At 45.2% G+C, this 17,726-nt stretch overlaps 1 protein-coding gene and 1 long non-coding RNA gene across 4 annotated transcripts in view; one reads left to right on the forward strand and one right to left on the reverse strand.

Moving 5' to 3' along the window:
- Positions 1–479: 479 nt before the first annotated feature.
- LOC142600942 (uncharacterized) lies at positions 480–17,091 on the reverse strand. 2 transcript variants are annotated; one of them, XR_012834441.1, is made up of 5 exons: positions 16,884–17,091; positions 15,003–15,154; positions 8,583–8,655; positions 6,075–8,202; positions 480–1,196 (listed from the first exon to the last, which is right to left on the reverse strand). It is a non-coding gene; the product is annotated as an uncharacterized LOC142600942 (long non-coding RNA). The 2 variants fall into 2 exon arrangements; XR_012834440.1 differs by having other exon boundaries at positions 6,075–8,655.
- A 78-nt stretch (positions 17,092–17,169) lies between these two features.
- The window catches only part of SMAP1 (small ArfGAP 1), a 102,692-nt gene continuing 102,135 nt past the window's right edge, over positions 17,170–17,726 (forward strand). Inside the window, exon 1 of one of the 2 annotated variants that reach the window (XM_075747434.1) lies at positions 17,170–17,447. In XM_075747434.1, the coding sequence (XP_075603549.1) occupies positions 17,330–17,447 (118 nt within the window). In that variant the 5' untranslated portion in view covers positions 17,170–17,329. The remainder of the gene's footprint in view (positions 17,448–17,726) is intronic. The other variant, XM_075747435.1, reaches the window with a different exon arrangement.

A 17,726-nucleotide genomic window follows, 5' to 3' on the forward strand; every position in this document is an offset into this window, starting at 1 on the left:
TAATATGAATAGCATCTAATTTCCATGATCTGTATCCCGCCCTCTAATTGCATGTGCCAAAACAAGAGGTTGGAGGCTACGTCGTTCTTGGTTTCTCCCCAGGTATGCAAAGTTTGCTGTATCCCTGACATTAAAGAGCAATTCCTGGCCAATTATAGTCCACAGTTCTTACTCTTCTTATCCAGCTGAGGCTCGTGCAGCTTCTGTACCTTGTGGTGTTTGCTCTTCAACTTGTAGGCTGTCTTGCTGCTCTGCAACCGTCACAGAACTGGCATGGAATGCTTCCTTTGCATCGTCAGGAAACAATAGGAAGAATTTGGAAAATACGTAGAGCCCAATGAGCGGTAATCAATGTTCTCTCAGTTTACGGTCAACAGCGTTCAGAGGCCTGTGTCATATCAACTAAACCATGTCAGTTGTGGCTTGAGTGTGCTTAAGAACAAGAAAACCAAGGAGAAGTGCAAGAACAATGAAGATTGTATGCGTGAACGAATTTATTACAGTTGGCTGATAGTGGGGAGTGCCAGTTACTGCATGGACTAAGGAATTCGGGTCTGAAGAGGACAATAGTAATTAAAAATTTCTTTGGAAATATACTTGTACACATACCCCTCACATACTTCTTGAGTAAGAATCAACTCAAATGCGATATATTGACATAGTTTATCTCTCTAAAGAAGTGTACAAGTAATACACTCTCAGATGCTAATCTGAGATATTTTTCAAGGCAAAGAAACGTGGATACTGTGTGCAGCCTGAGAAAGCGTCAGAGCAAAGCCTAACTGCTGAGGTCCCATTCTGCTCTCCAGGCTGCTGACACTGTTGCTGTGGGTTGTTACATTGACATTGTCCCTCAAAGAAGAAAGAGTTATCGGCAGAATTTGGAGAAATTAGTGACCTGAACCCTTGCAATCAGAAGAAGGGATTATTTTCATTGCACATACAAGACAACACAAGCTGCAATACATGAAAAGAAGCAATGGTGAACACAAGCATCCTGGCCAGGATAACATCAACAACAGTTTACATAACTGGAGACATCGGAACAAATTCTGAGGTAAAACTGTTCAGCCAGGTGAATGTCAACCTGTTTGTGAAGGAAAGAGTCTGTTTCTCAGCTTCCCTAGCAGTCAGCTCCTGTGGGCCACTTCATACAGTGCAGGGGCTCATGCCAGAGAAAGCTCCATAACTGGGCTCTGCCAAAGCACACAGAAGGAGAGAGAAACAGGAGAAGACTGATAAGCAGCACCTGTCAGTTATACTGAGGTGAAAACAAACACACGCTGTCCTCAGGCAAGTGACCTCTTGGGAATACCAGCTAAACCCCTGATTTTAAGACACTAAACCACACGTCTCATAGAATCATAGAATGGTTAGGGATCATCTAGTTCCAACCCCCCCTGCCATGGGCAGGGACACCCTCCACTAGACTACGTTGCCCAAAGCCTCATCCAACCTGGCCTTAAACACTTCCAGGGATGGGGCATCCACAACCTCTCTGGGCAACCTGTTCCAGTACCTCACCACTCTCACAGTAAAGAATTTCTTCCTAACATCTAATCTAAATCGACCCTCCTTCAGCTTAAACCCATTACCCCTTGTCCTGTCACTACACTCCCTGATAAACAGTCCCTCACCATCTTTCCTGTAGGCTCCCTTCAGAAACTCGTGAGCTGCAATTAGATCTCCCCAGAGCCTTCTTTTCTCCAGGCTGAACAATCCTTTCTCAGCCTGTCCTCACAGGAGAGGTGCTCCATCCCTCTCATCAGCTTCGTGGCCCTCCTCTGGACTCGCTCCAACAGCTCCATGTCTCTCCTGTACTGGGGCCCCCAGAGCTGGACGCAGTACTCCAGGTGGGGTCTCATGAGAGCAGAGTAGAGGGGCAGGATCACCTCCCTTGACCTGCTGGTCACACCTCTTTTGATGCAGCCCAGGACACGGTTGGCTTTCTGGGCTGCAAGCGCACACTGCTGGCTCATGTTGAGCTTCTCATCCATCAATACCCCCAAGTCCTTCTCCTCAGGGCTGCTTTCAATCCATTCCCCGCCCAGCCTATAGTCGTGCTTGGGATTGCACCGACCCACGTGCAGGACCTTGCACTTGGCCTTGTTGAACTTCATAAGGTTCACACAGGCCCACCTCTCCAGCCTGTCCAGGTCCCTCTGGATGGCATTGCTTCCCTCCAGCATGTCGACCACACCACACAGCTTGGTGTCATCGGCAAACTTGCTGAGAGTGCACTCGACCCCACTGCCCATGTTGCCGACAAAGATGTTGAACGGTGCCGGTCCCAGTACCAACCCCTGAGGAACGCCACTCGTCACTGTTCTCCACTTGGACATTGAGCCATTGATCACAACTCTTTGAGTGCGACCATCCAGCCAATTCCTTATCCACCACGTGGTCCATCCATCGAATCCATGTCTCTCCAATTTAGAGACAAGGATGTCGTGCGGGGCAGTGTCAAATGCCTTGCACGAGTCCAGGTAGATGATGTCAGTTGCCCTTCCCTTATCCACGGACGCTGTAATCCCATCATAGAAGGCCACCAAGTTTGTCAGGCATGATTTGCCCCTTGTGAAGCCGTGTTGGCTGTCACCAATCACCTCCTTGTTTTCCATGTGCCTGAGCATAGTCTCCAGGAGGGTCTGCTCCATGATCTTGCCAGGCACGGAGGTGAGACTGACCGGCCTGTAGTTCCCTGGGTCTTTCTTTTTACCTTTCTTCAAAATGGGGGTTATGTTCCCCCTCTTCCAGTCGGCGGGAACTTCACCGGACTGCCAGGACTTCTCAAATATGATGGCGAGTGGCCTGGCCACTTCATCTGCCAGTTCCCTCAAGACCTGCGGATGCATCTCATCAGCTCCCATGGACTTGTGCACCTTCAGGTTCCTTAGATATTCTCGAACCTGATCTTCTCCTACAGTGGGCGGTTCTGCATTCTCCCAGTCCCTGCCTTCTGTGACCTGGGCAGTGTGGCTCAAGCACTTGCCAGTGAAGACTGAGGCAGAGAAGTCATTGAGTACCTCAGCCTTCTCCATATCCTAGGTAACCAGGTCACCTGTTTCATTCCGGAGGGGACCCACATTTTCCCTCGTCCTCCTTTTCTCACTGACATACCTATAGAAGCTTTTCTTGTTGTCCTTGACATCCCTGGCCAGACTAATTTCTGTCAGGGCTTTGGCTTTGCTAACCTGCTCCCTGGCTGCTTGGACAGTTTCTCTGTGTTCTTCCCAGGCTACCTGCCCTTGCTTCCACCCTCTGTAGGCTTCCTTTTTTTGTTTGACTTTGCCCAGGAGCTCCTTGTTCATCCATGGGGGCTGCATCTTGGTGTCTTTGCTTGACTTCCTCTTTGTTGGGACACATCGCTCCTGAGCTTGGAGGAGGTGCCCCTTGAATATTAGCCAGCTGTCTTGGGCCCCTCTTCCTTCCAGGGCTTTGTCCCATGGTATTCTACCAAGCAGATCCCTGAAGAGGCCAAAGTCTGCTCTGCTGAAGTCCATGGTAGTGAGCTTGCTGAGTGCTCTCCTTGCTGCCCTGAGGATCCTGAATTCCACCATTTCGTGGGCACTGCAACCAAAGCTGCCCTTGAGCTTCATGTCCCCCACCAGGCCCTCCTTATTGGTGAGAATAAGGTCCAGCATGGCACCTCTCCTCGTGGGCTCCTCTATCACTTGGAGGAGAAAGTTATCATCAACACATTCCAGGAACTTCCTGAATTGCTTATGCTCAGCTGCGTTGTCCCTCCAGCAGATGTCAGGGTGGTTGAAGTCCCCCACAAGGACCAGGGCTTGTGAGCGTGAGGCTGCTCCTATCTGCCTATAGAGGGCTTCATCTGCTCGGTCTCCCTGGTCAGGTGGCCTGTAGCAGACCCCCCCTATGATGTCCCCTGCCCCAGCCCTCCCTTTAATCCTGACCCATATGCTCTCGGTGGGTTCCTCATCCATCCCCAGGTGGAGCTCCATGCACTCCAGCTGGTCATTGACATAGAGGGCAACACCCCCTCCTCGTCTGCCCTGCCCATCCTTCCTAAAGAGCCTGTACCCCTCCATTCCAACACTCCAGTCATAGGAGCTATCCCACCACGTCTCTGTAATGCCAATAAGGTCAGAGCCTTGCAGGCACACGTGCATCTCCAGCTCCTCTTGTTTGTTCCCCATGCTCCGTGCATTCGCGTAGAGGCGTTTTGGTTGAGCACCTGATGAGGCTGACTTATTGGCTGGGGTGGCTGGAATTCTTTTGATGTATCTTCCCAGTGTTACCCTGTTGGTTCCTGTTGCATCCAGGTCCCCCGGCTCATCTATAGGCTTCGAGCATGCTGCAGTGCATCCAGCACGTCTCTGAGCAGTAGGCTGAGGACCCTCACCAGCTCCCCGTGCCTCCAACCTGGGCACATCGTCCCACAACATGTTGCTGGCAAGCCCAATGTTATCCCCTTCCCCCTTCGAGCCTAGTTTAAAGCTCTGTCGATGAGCCCTGCTAGTTCCTGGGCAAAGATCCTCTTCCCCCTTTGAGAGAGATGAATCCCATCAGGGTTCATCAGGCCCGGTGCCATGTAGGCCACCCCATTGTCAAAGAAACCGAAGTTGTGGTGCTGACACCAGCCATGGAGCCATGCATTTATGGACTGCGTCCGCCTGTTCCACCCACCATTGCTGCTCTCAACTGGAAGGAGGGAGGAGAATATTACCAGCGCCCCCAAATCCATCAGTGACTGCCCTAAGAGCCTAAAGTCCCTTTTGATCGCTTTTGTGGTGCGTGCCTCTGCTTTGTCCCCACCCACGTGCAGGAGCAGGAGACTGTCTACAGTGTGTGGATACTTTGTCAGTTCTTACATGTCTTCCTCAGAACAAGTATCTCTGCATGTGACCGTAATAAAACTTCTCAGAAGAAGCAATCTCACAGTGCTTGTGCAACACCTGAGGCTCTTTTAACCGCTTTAAAGCAGTTCTCTCCTGTAACACTCAATTATTTTTTTTTTCCAGTTTTTAACCTTCCTGGAGATTTCTTTTTTTTTTATCAGGGTTTCATTAATATTACAATCAGGTTAGTTGAAGGAGGAGAAATCCCATTTCTTCTTAGTTTCAATTTACTATCAAGTTCTTTGCTTTTCTAATAGTGGCCAATATTTTTTCATAGTGTTTATGCTAAAGGTACAATTTAAGCAAATTCCATCTATGGAACTTGTTTTATCTTTGATAATTTAAAGGAAAAGAGAAGGACACCTCACAGCAGTCATTCACTAACAACAAAGCTTCAAATTCTACCAAACATGTAGATTTAATCTGATATATTTTCTTAATGTTTTCCTTCATCCACATTTGTATTAATAAAAGTAAAAATACTTTAAAAAAAATTTGTTCTCTATTTTTAGTTTACTAAAAAGGGGCTTTTCCATAGCAGAAATATGACCTTTTGGTTCTGACTGCAGATGAAAGATGGTAGCTTTAGGACTAAGACAGAAGGCTGTACCTCCACATATATGAGCCCCACAGCTAAAGCAAGGCACGTAGAGCACCCAGTACATGTGTTTTCAAGCCCAAGTGGTACCCACCAACTGGGCACCTCTCAGCTGGAGACCAGGTCTGCAGGTGCTGCAGTCTTTTCTGAGTTTTCAGAGGTTTTCTGAGCAGCAAGAACTTCTCAAACTTCATGAAATATTGCTGGCTGCAAACTGGCTTTAGCTGTAGCTCAGGATGCTGCAGCCTCCTCCTAGGTATTTACCTCAGTGCTCTGGAGAATCACAAAGCCTCTTGCCGTAGATCCCCTGCCTGAGCTGGCCAAACTGTCCACGCATCACCAGGCAGAGCTGGCCAAACTGTCCACGCATCACCAGGCAGCAGGAGCATTTTTCTATCATCTGCTATTTATCATACTGATGGCTCTTGTAGTATTTCTCACAGACAAAGTAATCTGGAAACATGCATCAGGCTGTTTTCCAGTGCCCTCAAACTGGTTTATGAATTACGTACATTAAGAGTACTAGTCTTCAACTTAAAAGAACAGAATCTAAGACACGTGGGGTATTTTAGTCTCAGCCAGAAATGGGATCAGAAGTGGAAAAACCTGCTTACCTTCCAATCCTGCTCCCCTGATGAATATTCTTGGGAGCTGTGATTCCAGGATGAGTCATGCCAGAAACTCTCCTGTATCTGAGACAGCTCGATGCCATAAAGGGTCAAGGGCAGGAAGCAAGTGTTACATTGAACCTCAGAATCCATGCCATCTTCTAAAAATAAGCAGAAAGAACAAATGAGCACAAGGCAAATGCCTTCACCTTAATCCAGGCTCCAGAGATGCAGGACTTGGTAATAAAATGTTCTTTAGCAGCACTTCACCTCTAGAAATCTGATACCACTTTAAAAGGAGGCCAGTACATTATCTTCATTTTATAGATGGGGAAACTAAGCCTTTGGAGGTGGAATGACTTGGCTAAAACCAGACCTAGGTCTGCCTGTATTGGATTAGACCCATTTCATCCCGACAAAAATGTGATCTCTGACTACGGCCACCGGACACATCACAGGAAAGTACAGGAAAACCCACATTACACATGTTGACAAATCTGCCTGTTTACAATATTATGCAGTGCAGAAGTAAGATTGATACAATTGGTAAGTTAAATCTTCAGTCAAAAAAAAAAACCCATAGGAAAATATTTTTTCTTTCCTTTTGTATGATACAAGTAGGTTATGGAAATGTGTGCTACAAAAAAGATTAAAAAGCTCAGAATTGTAGTTTTAAATTACACCATCAATGTCATGCAAACCATCCTGAAATCAGAGAGCCACTTAAAGAGCTTAGTTAATCTGTCATGTCTCTGAACGCTGCAACTCGAAGGACATGAAACCTTGTCTTTAACTATTGAAATGCACAGAGAATATAAGGAACTTGTATAACACTGACATGAATAAATTTCAGTACTGATGTGACACCCAGGGAAATTTGCTCCTTGGTTATCTGAGGCACAGGCAGTGAGATTCAGCTGGAACCAGAGGAAGATGTGAATTGTTTGCAGTGTTTTGACTTACAGGGGTCTTCAGAATCATCAGGCAGATGGAAAAACCCACTGCTGAGCTTGAGAGATTTCATGGAACACAGCCCCAAACTAGAAATGAAACTAAGTATTTATTAACATCCAAGTCTAATCAAACTGAAAAACACCTTCTCCAATGGAAATAGCTGAGGAGGACACCTGTCCAACACCACCTGTCCACCCGATGCAATTTTAATCCATTTTTATTTTGCACTTTTCCATTGGTTAAAAGCTGTATGTCTCCCCCGAGTGAGTTGAAAGGCTTCAGCGGTACATCTTAGCACTCCAATTAGGATTTTGAGTGAAGGGTTGACTGTCATCGAAAGGATGACATTTTACATAGCTGCATGATTATCAGAATTTAAGAAATGTTGTAGTTAGATAAGATGGAAGATTTGTTAGAACTATAAACTTAAATTAATTGACATCACTTAAAAGTACACAACCATTTTATTTTCATAACTATTGTTAACTCATTTATTAAGAGTCTTCTGCTAAGCCTGACTACTTGTACTTCATAATAAAGAGCACATCAAAAATCTTATCATCTGGCATTAAAGAGATGTCATGGACACGAACACTCTACGTGTTGATATTAAAGACAATCCGTATCAGACTATATGACAGTAAGAATACATAGAGATAATGGCTGACCTTGGCTGTGTCATTTAAACTGAAGATTCAGAGATGATCTCACATCATCACAGTTGTAAGGACAACATTGCTCATTACAAATTATCCTTTAGAGAGGATTATTATATGTAATTATATCCTGCCTAGCACTAGACTGTTATTAAATGTGCTGTATTAACAACATTTAAATAGAGCTCCAAGTCTAAATTATCCTGACACACAAAGTATTCAAGTGTTACATCGGACACCTTATTTCAATCATCTGCATGGTCCAGGTCATTCCTGCAACTGGTCCAATTAAGAAAGGCCCCTTCTGCACAGCATCCAAGAACGTGAAAAGGGTCCAGCAATGTACTAAAGCTATTAGTATGAAGCAGCAGTTGTTACAGCATGACTTAAAGTTTTTCTTGCCTTTCCTGCAACAGGAAAGGTATGTACCACTCCATATGATAGGCTCTGACCTGTACTTTCTGAGGAACAGAAACAGTCAGTTCTACTGCTCCATGCACTTACTCCAGTCTTCACAGAAGGTACTGAAATGTAAAAAAAAAAGCAGTGCTTGTTAAAAAAGATCCTCTTTAGTAGACTCAACATCACATATAAGATTGTATTGGGTTTGGCTGAGATGGAATTAATTTTCCCCACAGCAGCCCTCACAGTGCTGTGCAGCGTATTGGTGGCTAGCGAGGTGTTGGTAACACACCAGGGGTTTGACTACTACTGAGTAGCGCTGGCACACGTCAAGGCTGCCTCTCCAACATTCCCTCCTCACCAATAGGCTACGGGTGGGCAAGATCTTGGGAAGGGGACACAACGAGGACAGCTGACCCCAACTGACCAAAGGGGTATTCTATACCACATGACATCTGCTCAGCAATAAAAGCTAAGAGGAAGTGGGGGAGGCATTTGTTACTACGTTTGTCTTCTGGAGCAACTGCTATGTGTACTGAAGCCCTGCTTCCCAGGAAGTGGCCGGACATCGCCTGCTGATGGGAAGTAGAGAATAAATATTTTGGTTTTCCTTTACTTTGCCCATGGCCTTTTGCTTTTGCTTTATTAAACTGCCTTTATCTTGACCCACGAGGCTTTTCCCATCTTCTTTTCTCCCCACCCTGTCCGGTTGAGGAGGGGAATGACAGAGCAGCTTGGTGGCACTTGGCATCCAGCCAAGGTCAACCTACCACAAAGATACACTCACATCTACGTATTTTTTTTTATAGCCTAGAATCTCTCTGCTTTCTTTTTTATTCATTATTTTATAGTACTCAGTAACATGCTTCATATTTTTCACAAGACAAATCCCTCCCCCAAAGACCTGCAACACATACTGGAACTCTGCATGGGAGTAAAGCCTGAAAATAGACCATCCTTCTGCACTTCAAAGGCCCTAGAATAATCTGGCAGACGAGTGACATTAAAGAACACACAATGAAGATTCAGAAGAAGAAATGAGTTATGGAAAGTAGATCTTGATCTTGCAGTCAAACAAATGGACATTGTGTAGATCATTTTTAGAAATGAGGCATAGGACTTTTCTTGGAGTCTCTAACAGTCTTTTATTACTAAAAACTGTCATTAAATCTGCCTGTGATTTTTATATGAACAATCTTTTACTTTTTCTCTCTGTAACCTCTGCACCCATTACCTAGCTGGACTTCTTGTTCTATAACCTTCTTCTTTCACTTCCTAAATAAAAAGATCATTTCATATTCAGTAAATTAAACACATGGCTTTCAATGTATGTCTTGGAACAGTACCCTTTTCTTCAAGAAAAAGAAATATGGTTTCCAGATAAAACATCAGAATGAAATAAACACAGAAACAATGTGCCTTTGGGGAGTAAGAAAACACTCCAGGGCTGATTATATTTGCCAGAACGTTGAACATGGACTCATCAGATTGATTCAGTTTGTCATAACAGCAAATCATTAAGCCATAAAAGAGAAAATTCAATATACTTTCTAGAGATAAAAGTCTATTTTTAAATAATCAAAATAATATTGCTTTTAGAAAATTCCTGTTGCTTTACTAGTATTTTGAGCAGGGCTTTGATGTCAAAGATGGTGTATTAATAAAAGCACAGACATTGCACTGTTAATTTTTCTCTTCTATTACGTGACATATCTATCTGGGCCCGTGTCAGTAACAAGAAACATGCCGGGTAAGGAGTAACCATACTGTGCCACACCGCACCACAGTGAAAAGAAACACCTGAGGGGCAAAGGGCCAACATAGACTCTAGAGAGAAAAACTCTTGTTGAAAAGCAATGCAGTTACAAGAGGCTTTCCACAAAAAAACTTCCCTGTTTCATGAAAACCTGATCCGATCTGGAGGGAATTCCAGAGTCAGCCTAAAGCGAGGCAGTAAAATCTGAAGCAAGCTAGCGAGCTGGAGGGAATCCCAGACAGTCAGATGCCCGTCCAGAGAGATCCTGTTCTCTTGCACAGGCTGCATAGGGCCACACAGCTCTTCAAGAGCTGCAAATTCTTGGACTCAGAGCTCATATTCTCCTCACGTCACACTTCCTGTGCAGCTTAATTGCAAGTTTTGTACACAAAACAAGGAAAACATCACAGCAACCATCACTAACTTTGTGCTTCAAGAAGCAGCACCCCAGAAGATGTTTTAGCTGCCAGATGTAGCCACTGCACTCCACTGTGAACACATCCAAGTATGGTTTCTCCTCAAGGGATCCATCACAGAAGGGCTGAAGGAAGAGACTATTTTTTTCTTTTTTACAGCAAACCACTTTTCTCATTTCTTGAGTATCCAGTGGCTGAAGAGAAACATGTTTTCCTGCAGATACGAGCTTAGCTTGTGAGTGCTATGGACATTCTTCTATCGATAAAAGACTCACTGCTCACTAAAAATATCCAGCTTTTGAAGTATAAATGATCCTTCTTCGGCATCTCTGGACTTCAGAGACACTCAGAAGCCAATATGATTTGCTGTGACCCCACCCCCTCAGTCTCCCTCAATATGAAATTATCTTGAAGGAGAAAAAGTAAAATGAAAGCATGTAAAACACTTCTGAACATTTCCACTTTTTGGAGGAAGATTCTACTATGACAAAAATAGGTAGCATTGGCAGGACCACTGTAGACTTTCAAACAGCTAAGATCTGACATGCAATTATTAATTGCTCCTCATCATCACACTGATTTACTTACACTAGTATTTAAACAGTACTACAGGAAAGAGAAGGAAACACATACCGTTACAGAGGAAAAACCATCTCAAAAGCTATGTATATGTAGATTCTCTTTTGTCTGCAACAGTCTGAAGGTTGTAGTTCATCAGCTAGTCTTTAACCTGCACTCTCTGCAAATTCATGATTTCACTGGAGTGAAAAAATGGGCTACATGAATCACAGTTCCTATTGTTAAAGAGTTAAAATTAAGATTTGGTCCATGTGAAGCCAAGATCAAAAGCTGTCCTAGCGTTAGCGTCTATCCTGTAGTTTACCCGGTCAACAAAACATTCTTAAGCTTCAAAGACTATCTTTTGCACAGTAGCACATGAAACTGTAATAACAATGGAGCTCAGCTGTCCTTCTTTGTATTTTCATATTTCTCCCTAATCTTTCAAATTTATGATTTTGCAACTGATTTTACATCTGATTATTGCTTTTCTTCTTGGCTAGATGTCAAGGACTACTGATACCTAAGGCTGGTATTCTTATCCTCAAAGCCTGAATGAGCCAAATGCATGACTCACAAAGTTCCATCTAACAGTCTCTCTAAGTTTCTGTTCAAAAAGCCCAAGCTCAGAATGAGACAAATTGAAATGAAAAGACTCAGGCTGAAACATACACATAGCCTTAAATAGTTGAACATACACCGTGAGCTTGCAAAGTGCAAAGCATTTCATTTTTAAGAGCTCTTCCATGCTTCCATCGGAAACATACGGAGCTTCCATTTCCTTATATTCTACACCTATACTATCCTACACTATAATCCACACAAGAATATAGTGGCCAAATACATGCATTAGTTTAAAACATAATTATATATAATGTACATTAGCTGTACAGTATGGTATTTTATTTTTCTGAGCTTACACAATTATGACTGACAGCCAAGATCATTGAAATGTATTTAGTCATTTGCATCCCTCTATGTAATTTACAGTTACCTCCCAGGCACTCATTTGTATTTACAATTACAATGCAGATTTCCTAATAACTCTCAAGAAAACAAGACTGTTGATGATGTGTCATCATGTGCTGAGATGTCACTAGATGCCACTTCATAAAAGATGGAGATTCCTTTCTAGTTTTAAGCATTTCTGTCTTAATTTTCAGAAGTGCAAGCACACCTTAGATTTCAAATGCTCAGCACCTACAGAAATTAGACTGCATTATCTGGGATGTCACAATGTCGGTAATTCATCTAGTACCAGGTGCTCAGTCTCTGCGTAGAAGTAAAACTGGAAGAAAAATTTACTATCTCTAATATCTCATCTCTCCAGTCAAGTTGCTGTACAGAAACTAGAAGTCATTGAAAATGCAGCCAGACCTATAAATTTTGCTCCTTTTATACTTTTTAACTATCTATCTCAGGAATGACACTGTAACTGTTTTTTGCTTCACAGGCAAGGCAGTAAGTGCTCAAACTGTAAGAATAGATGACTCATACTGCTCCTGGGGCAAGCCCACAACGGTTATTGATCGGACTTCCAACTGCAGTGACCCTACAAGGCTGTCAAACATTTAATACCTATTTTGGAAATGATGAGATATAATCTTATTACTCCTATGTACGCAGTATTTTCATCTATGATTTAGAGAGTCTTGTCCCTAAAAACTTTTGCATTGCATAATGATTCTTTTTATAGTATCTATACATTCTGTCCTGTATAGTTTAAGTTTTGTACAGCCTAAATTAATGTATTATGTTCAAATATACATATAGTTTGTATATTAACCTTAAAAAGGTTTATCAATGCAGAATTAGATTTGAGCTTTGAAAACAAACTCTAAACTTTCTGATTTTCAAAGGCTGGGGCTTGGCAGGGTTTTTTTGTAAAAATATTGCATTTTTAACACTTTGTTGAATTTGTTTGTGAGGCTGTACTTTTCTTTTTAAGCAAAGAAGAAAAATATGAGGAAATCCTTGGTACCGTTGTAGATTCCCTGGTACAGATGTTATTTCACGTAACATGAAGTTACTAAGGCTTCCTTTCTTTTTTTGATTGAAAATATCAGAACTAGAGCTGGGCAGGAATTTTCCTACACAAAGTACATTGCTGAAAGATTCTCATTAATTAAAAACAATGCTGAGAATTCATTTCTTAAATGTACACTCAGGTACGAGACAGTCACCCTCTCTACCCTTTATAGTCAATGAGGAGACACAAACGATCCAGAAAGTGATTCACCTCCTCCTAACATGTGCCCTTCCAGATGGTCATTCAGCTCACCCCAGTCAGACACCTGTCTGAGAACCAGACAAACCACCTTCAGGAATGTCTGTTTCTCTCCACTGGCTATCAAGGGTAGACAGGGTGACTGGCTCATAGCTCAAGATTTTCTTAAGTCTGTGATAGAAATTCCACCTAAAGCGTTTGCTGAAAAACAGTCAGTGGCTAAGGTTAACTTTTCAGGTTCTGCCATTCCCTGCCAGCCACGGACCGCAGGTACCACATTATCTGACCCCAGGGGCTGCCCAGACTCCACAGCCTGGGGAGCCAACTTCGAAGAGTCAAGTTTCAGAAATGTTATTGAAATGTCCATTTCCCAGAAAGTTACATATATATATATATGTTTTTTTCATATTTTTTTCTTGTGAAGAAACATGTGAAGCACCAAGGTTTCTTAAGAATGAGAAACTCTCAAACTCAACAACTACTGGAACCCTGTTTATTTCTGGACTTTGATACTTGAGGATGAGGCATTAGAAAAACATAGCTATTTTAACACCTGGTTTCAATCCAGTTAATAACTTTGCAACTGATACATTCTCCTCCATTAAGTCAAATTTATGCTAATACTGTCCTGATTAGCAAACACTATTTAGAGCTGGTTTATGGGATGATTTCTGAATAAGGTAGGTGTCTAGATTTGGTGAGTTTCAGCCAGAAAGATTATATTCAGTGAAGTTCAGCTATCAGATTATAAAACAACATGAACTTCACAAGTTATCTATAGGTATCCCTGCAAAACAGTAGAATAGCCTACAGGATGACACGTAGTGACAGCTAGGGAGAAGTCTTTTTCATGCTGGGTAAATCTGTGTTTTTACTGAACACAACACAATCACTAGCATTGGAAACTGCAGAACTCCAGTATTTAATTTACTTATATGGAAAATTCAGTTAGCCACATGAAACTCACTCGATTCGGAACATATAGGTCTTGAAACACATGAGTATGTTCTTAAACAATTCCAAAAGTGGATTGTGTAGGCTGTGCCCTGCAGGGCTTAATGAAAGGTGAAGCAAAGGGCACCAAGCTGACAGGCTCGGCACCACAACTGTGTGTCTTCCCCTTCTGATGGAGCCTTAGGTGGTGACATCTCTGGCCTCTCTGCACTATATTTCTCTTCATGGTGTGGGCACACCTTAACTCATTCTATAAATCATACTGCATCCTGAAAGACATCTTTTCTTCCTTTTATTTTTTTCCCCTCTGAAAAATGCTTCAGGCAATGATTTCACATCTACAACACTCCTTCTCTTTAGGATCTAGAAAAAAGCAGAAAAGGTAGAGAAGGATACATTTTTATCTTCCTTAGATTCATTTGAGCTCTCAGGGAAATACCTAATAATGCATGTACAGCATGCTGTTTTCAAAGCACTATCCATTAAAATATTAATAACCTATTCATCTCAGCCCCATAGTGAAGCAGGTGATTTCGTATTTCGACTACTTTACAGAAGCATGGATAAGTACTTTAAAGGAAAGAATAATTTTCAGAGCTGAACATGAGAAGCACATCTTCATGCTTGACAGTTAGAAGAGGATATCCCACATCAATTCACCCAGGCGCACACACAAAGCGCGAGTTAGACCCAGGAAATATGCAATCAGGACATCTAGTTTTAAGGCACTAAGGGCCAAAGCACACACAAAACAACACACTTACTCTGCACTTGTGTAGGTTTTTTCAAGCACAGGAACTAGATCAATAGCCACTTTTCATGGCAAGTATCACTGTATTCATTTCAGAATCAGAGAAAGTGATGCACATTAAACCGATTGCTCAAAGCTATTTGATACCTGCTGGCAATATGGTAGAGAGTTTCAGACTACATGTAATTTACAGGTCAAGTCTGTTACAACATACAAAAGCAACTTCTGTTTTCTTCTAAAATGGCAGTGCTGCTACTTACCTGGCATATGAGAGGCAAGTTCATCTCCTTTTCTCTCTCAGGGAACTCCTACTCACAATTCTTGCCTTTCTGAAAAGCATTCTGATCCTCAGAGCCCTGGGATGAGGGCAAGTAGAGGTATTCGCTGCCCTTCTAGCTGAAGCTGGTTTTCTCTACAAAAGATCCAATGATTAAAACCACTTTGGGCTAGGAAACAATTGTATGCTTGTAGGTAAAGTATTCAGCACGAAGTCGGTCCTGTTTAATGTCACATTTAAGCAGCCAGAACTATTGTGCCCCAACAGTTGAATCCCTAGCCAAGTATGGCTAATATCAGGCTGCAGTAATGTTTGTTTCACACTCCTTCTGGTGCAGTAAATCTTTGGATTTAGGCACTGCGGTAAGGCAGCTGGAGTTCAACTTTGTTGTGCCATTCTGTTTTAACCCTTAATGCCAGCCTCCAACTAGGATGCTAAACCATCTCTTGGAATTATGCATCAATACCACATTCTCATTTTGCCACCTCACACCTAGTAACTCACTGGCCAGGACACTCTTCCAGCCTATGGGCAGACCTTAACTCCCTGCTTTATTTGAGGGAGATCTAAACACATACTCCCATGTTAGGTGCTAGCTTAACTACTAATTAACTTGATGTGCAGTATTGTCCGTTCTTGCAGCTCTTCCAAACTTAGAGGATAATTAGTTCACCATTGGATCTGAGGAAAAAAAAAAAAAAAGACACAGAGAATGATGCGGTAATTTAACAGCTGAGAGAAAAAAGACCTGAATTTCCATCTGCCTCACTTAAGTATTTTATAGGCTATATATAGGCTTCAGCTCTTTCCAGAAGGATTGGATTAGAGAGAAGAAAATACAAGCAAGCTAGAAGCAAGCTGGCAAAAAGGATGTTACTGGTGAACAGACTCAATAGACTACTCAGCAGAGGCAAAGGGACCTAATCCAAAATGGAGAAAGGGGAGACAAGAGACATGGTGCTTAAGAGGGTGAAGGCATAGAAGTGACAGAAAATCACCCTGGGCTACACTTTCTGCAGGTACACTGGGTTCAGCTCAGAGAGCAGCCCCGGGTCCAACTCTGCCTTCCTCAGGGCTTCACACCACCGCAGCCAGAGTGAAAAAGCACCAGTCTCCTCACTGTAAGGTCTCTGCTGCCCGGTAATGCTTTCTTTACAGACAGAAAGCTCTGAGGGCAAATTAATGCTATGGCAGTGCCCGCTCAATCAAGAGGCTGTACCAGCTTTTTTTTCCCCCCAGCATGGGAGAAAAAGACACCTGCCCCAAGGACACAGGACTACCTAATACCACTGACACTGGCTGATCACTTGGCTGTGTGTTTTGGGGTATTGACCGCCCATGGGTTGCCACTTGGAGAGGCACGGACTACCAGATCCCCCATAGTCCAAGGGTAAAATAATTGCTTTAAACAGCGTAAGGTGCAGATCCATCTTCCCAAAGTGCTGACTCTAGGCCGACAACACGAGGGCACAAACGCTACCATCGCTGCGTTCTGCAGAGCCCGACCCAGCCAGGGCTTCCTCCCTGGGGTTCCCCAGCGGGGTGAGGCGAAGGCAGGGGGGTTTGAGGCCGGCTGGGCCCGAGGGCAGCTGCACCGGCCCTCTCAGGGAGCCCCGGGGCTATAAATGCCCCGACGCCCGAACTGCCGCTCACGGCACAGGGGCAGGAACAACGCGGCTGCTTGGGTAAGAGCGGGACGTTGCCCCTCGGCACACGGGCCCCCCTGCCCGCTCACAGGCAGCCCCGGCCGGCAGCCGCGGGGCGGGGCGCGCGCCCGTCCCTCAGGCCGCCCTCGAGGCCGCCCCGCCCCGCCCGCGCAGGTGCGGCGGCTCGCGCCGAGCCCCGCCCTCCCTCTGAGGGCTACCTGGAGGGCGGGGTTACCCGCCAGCGGATGGATATCACCTGCCTTCGCGAGGTGATCCCGATTTCCAGCCATCTCCCTGCCCTTCCCAAGCCAAGTCAGGGCGGAGCGTGGCCGCCACTCTTTGGAAAGCCCCGCGAGGAAGGGCGACGTGTGGCCGCGGCATTAGGAGCCGGGGCACTATTTTTCACCCCCGGCAAGGGGCCGCTGTGTCTGGAGTGGGCGTGTGCGCGAGAAGTGGGACGAACGAGTGAGTGAGTGAGCGAGCGGGCGAGCGACGAGGCGGATGCGTCTGCGGCTGTAAGTAGTTCCGGTTGAGGAAGTCGGAGCTCGCGGCAGCCGGTTCCCGTGGCTGCGCCAGGGCAGGAGCGCCGTGTCCCGAGCGGTGCCGAGCCCGCCCCGGCCCAGCTCCAGCCCAGCCGCCGCTCGTCCGCCTGCCCGCTGCCGCCATGGCCACCCGCTCCTGCCGAGAGAAGGCGCAGAAGCAGAACGAGCAGCACCAGGCCATCCTGGCCAAGCTGCTGCGGGAGGAGGACAACAAGTACTGCGCGGACTGCGAGGCCAAGGGTACGGCGGGGCGGGCGACCACGGGGCGTGGGGGAGGCGGGCGGCCGGACCGGCCCAGGTGAGGCGCCGCCGCCGCCGGGCCCTGCGTGTGTCCGCCCGCGCCTGTCTCGGTGGGGTCCCCGCTCGGGGCGGGGGGCCGGCGGCTCGGCAGCGAGGCCCGGGGAGGGGCGCTTCCCCGCCACCCCGCCCCGCTCCACGTCTGCAGGGGCGGCGGGGCGCTGCTGGAGCCGCGGGGCCGCCCTGCCGGCGGCGGCCACCGGCCCCCTTCCGAAGCAGGGC

Source organism: Balearica regulorum, chromosome 3 (genome assembly GCF_011004875.1).
Source record: "Balearica regulorum gibbericeps isolate bBalReg1 chromosome 3, bBalReg1.pri, whole genome shotgun sequence".
Lineage (NCBI taxonomy): Eukaryota > Metazoa > Chordata > Aves > Gruiformes > Gruidae > Balearica > Balearica regulorum.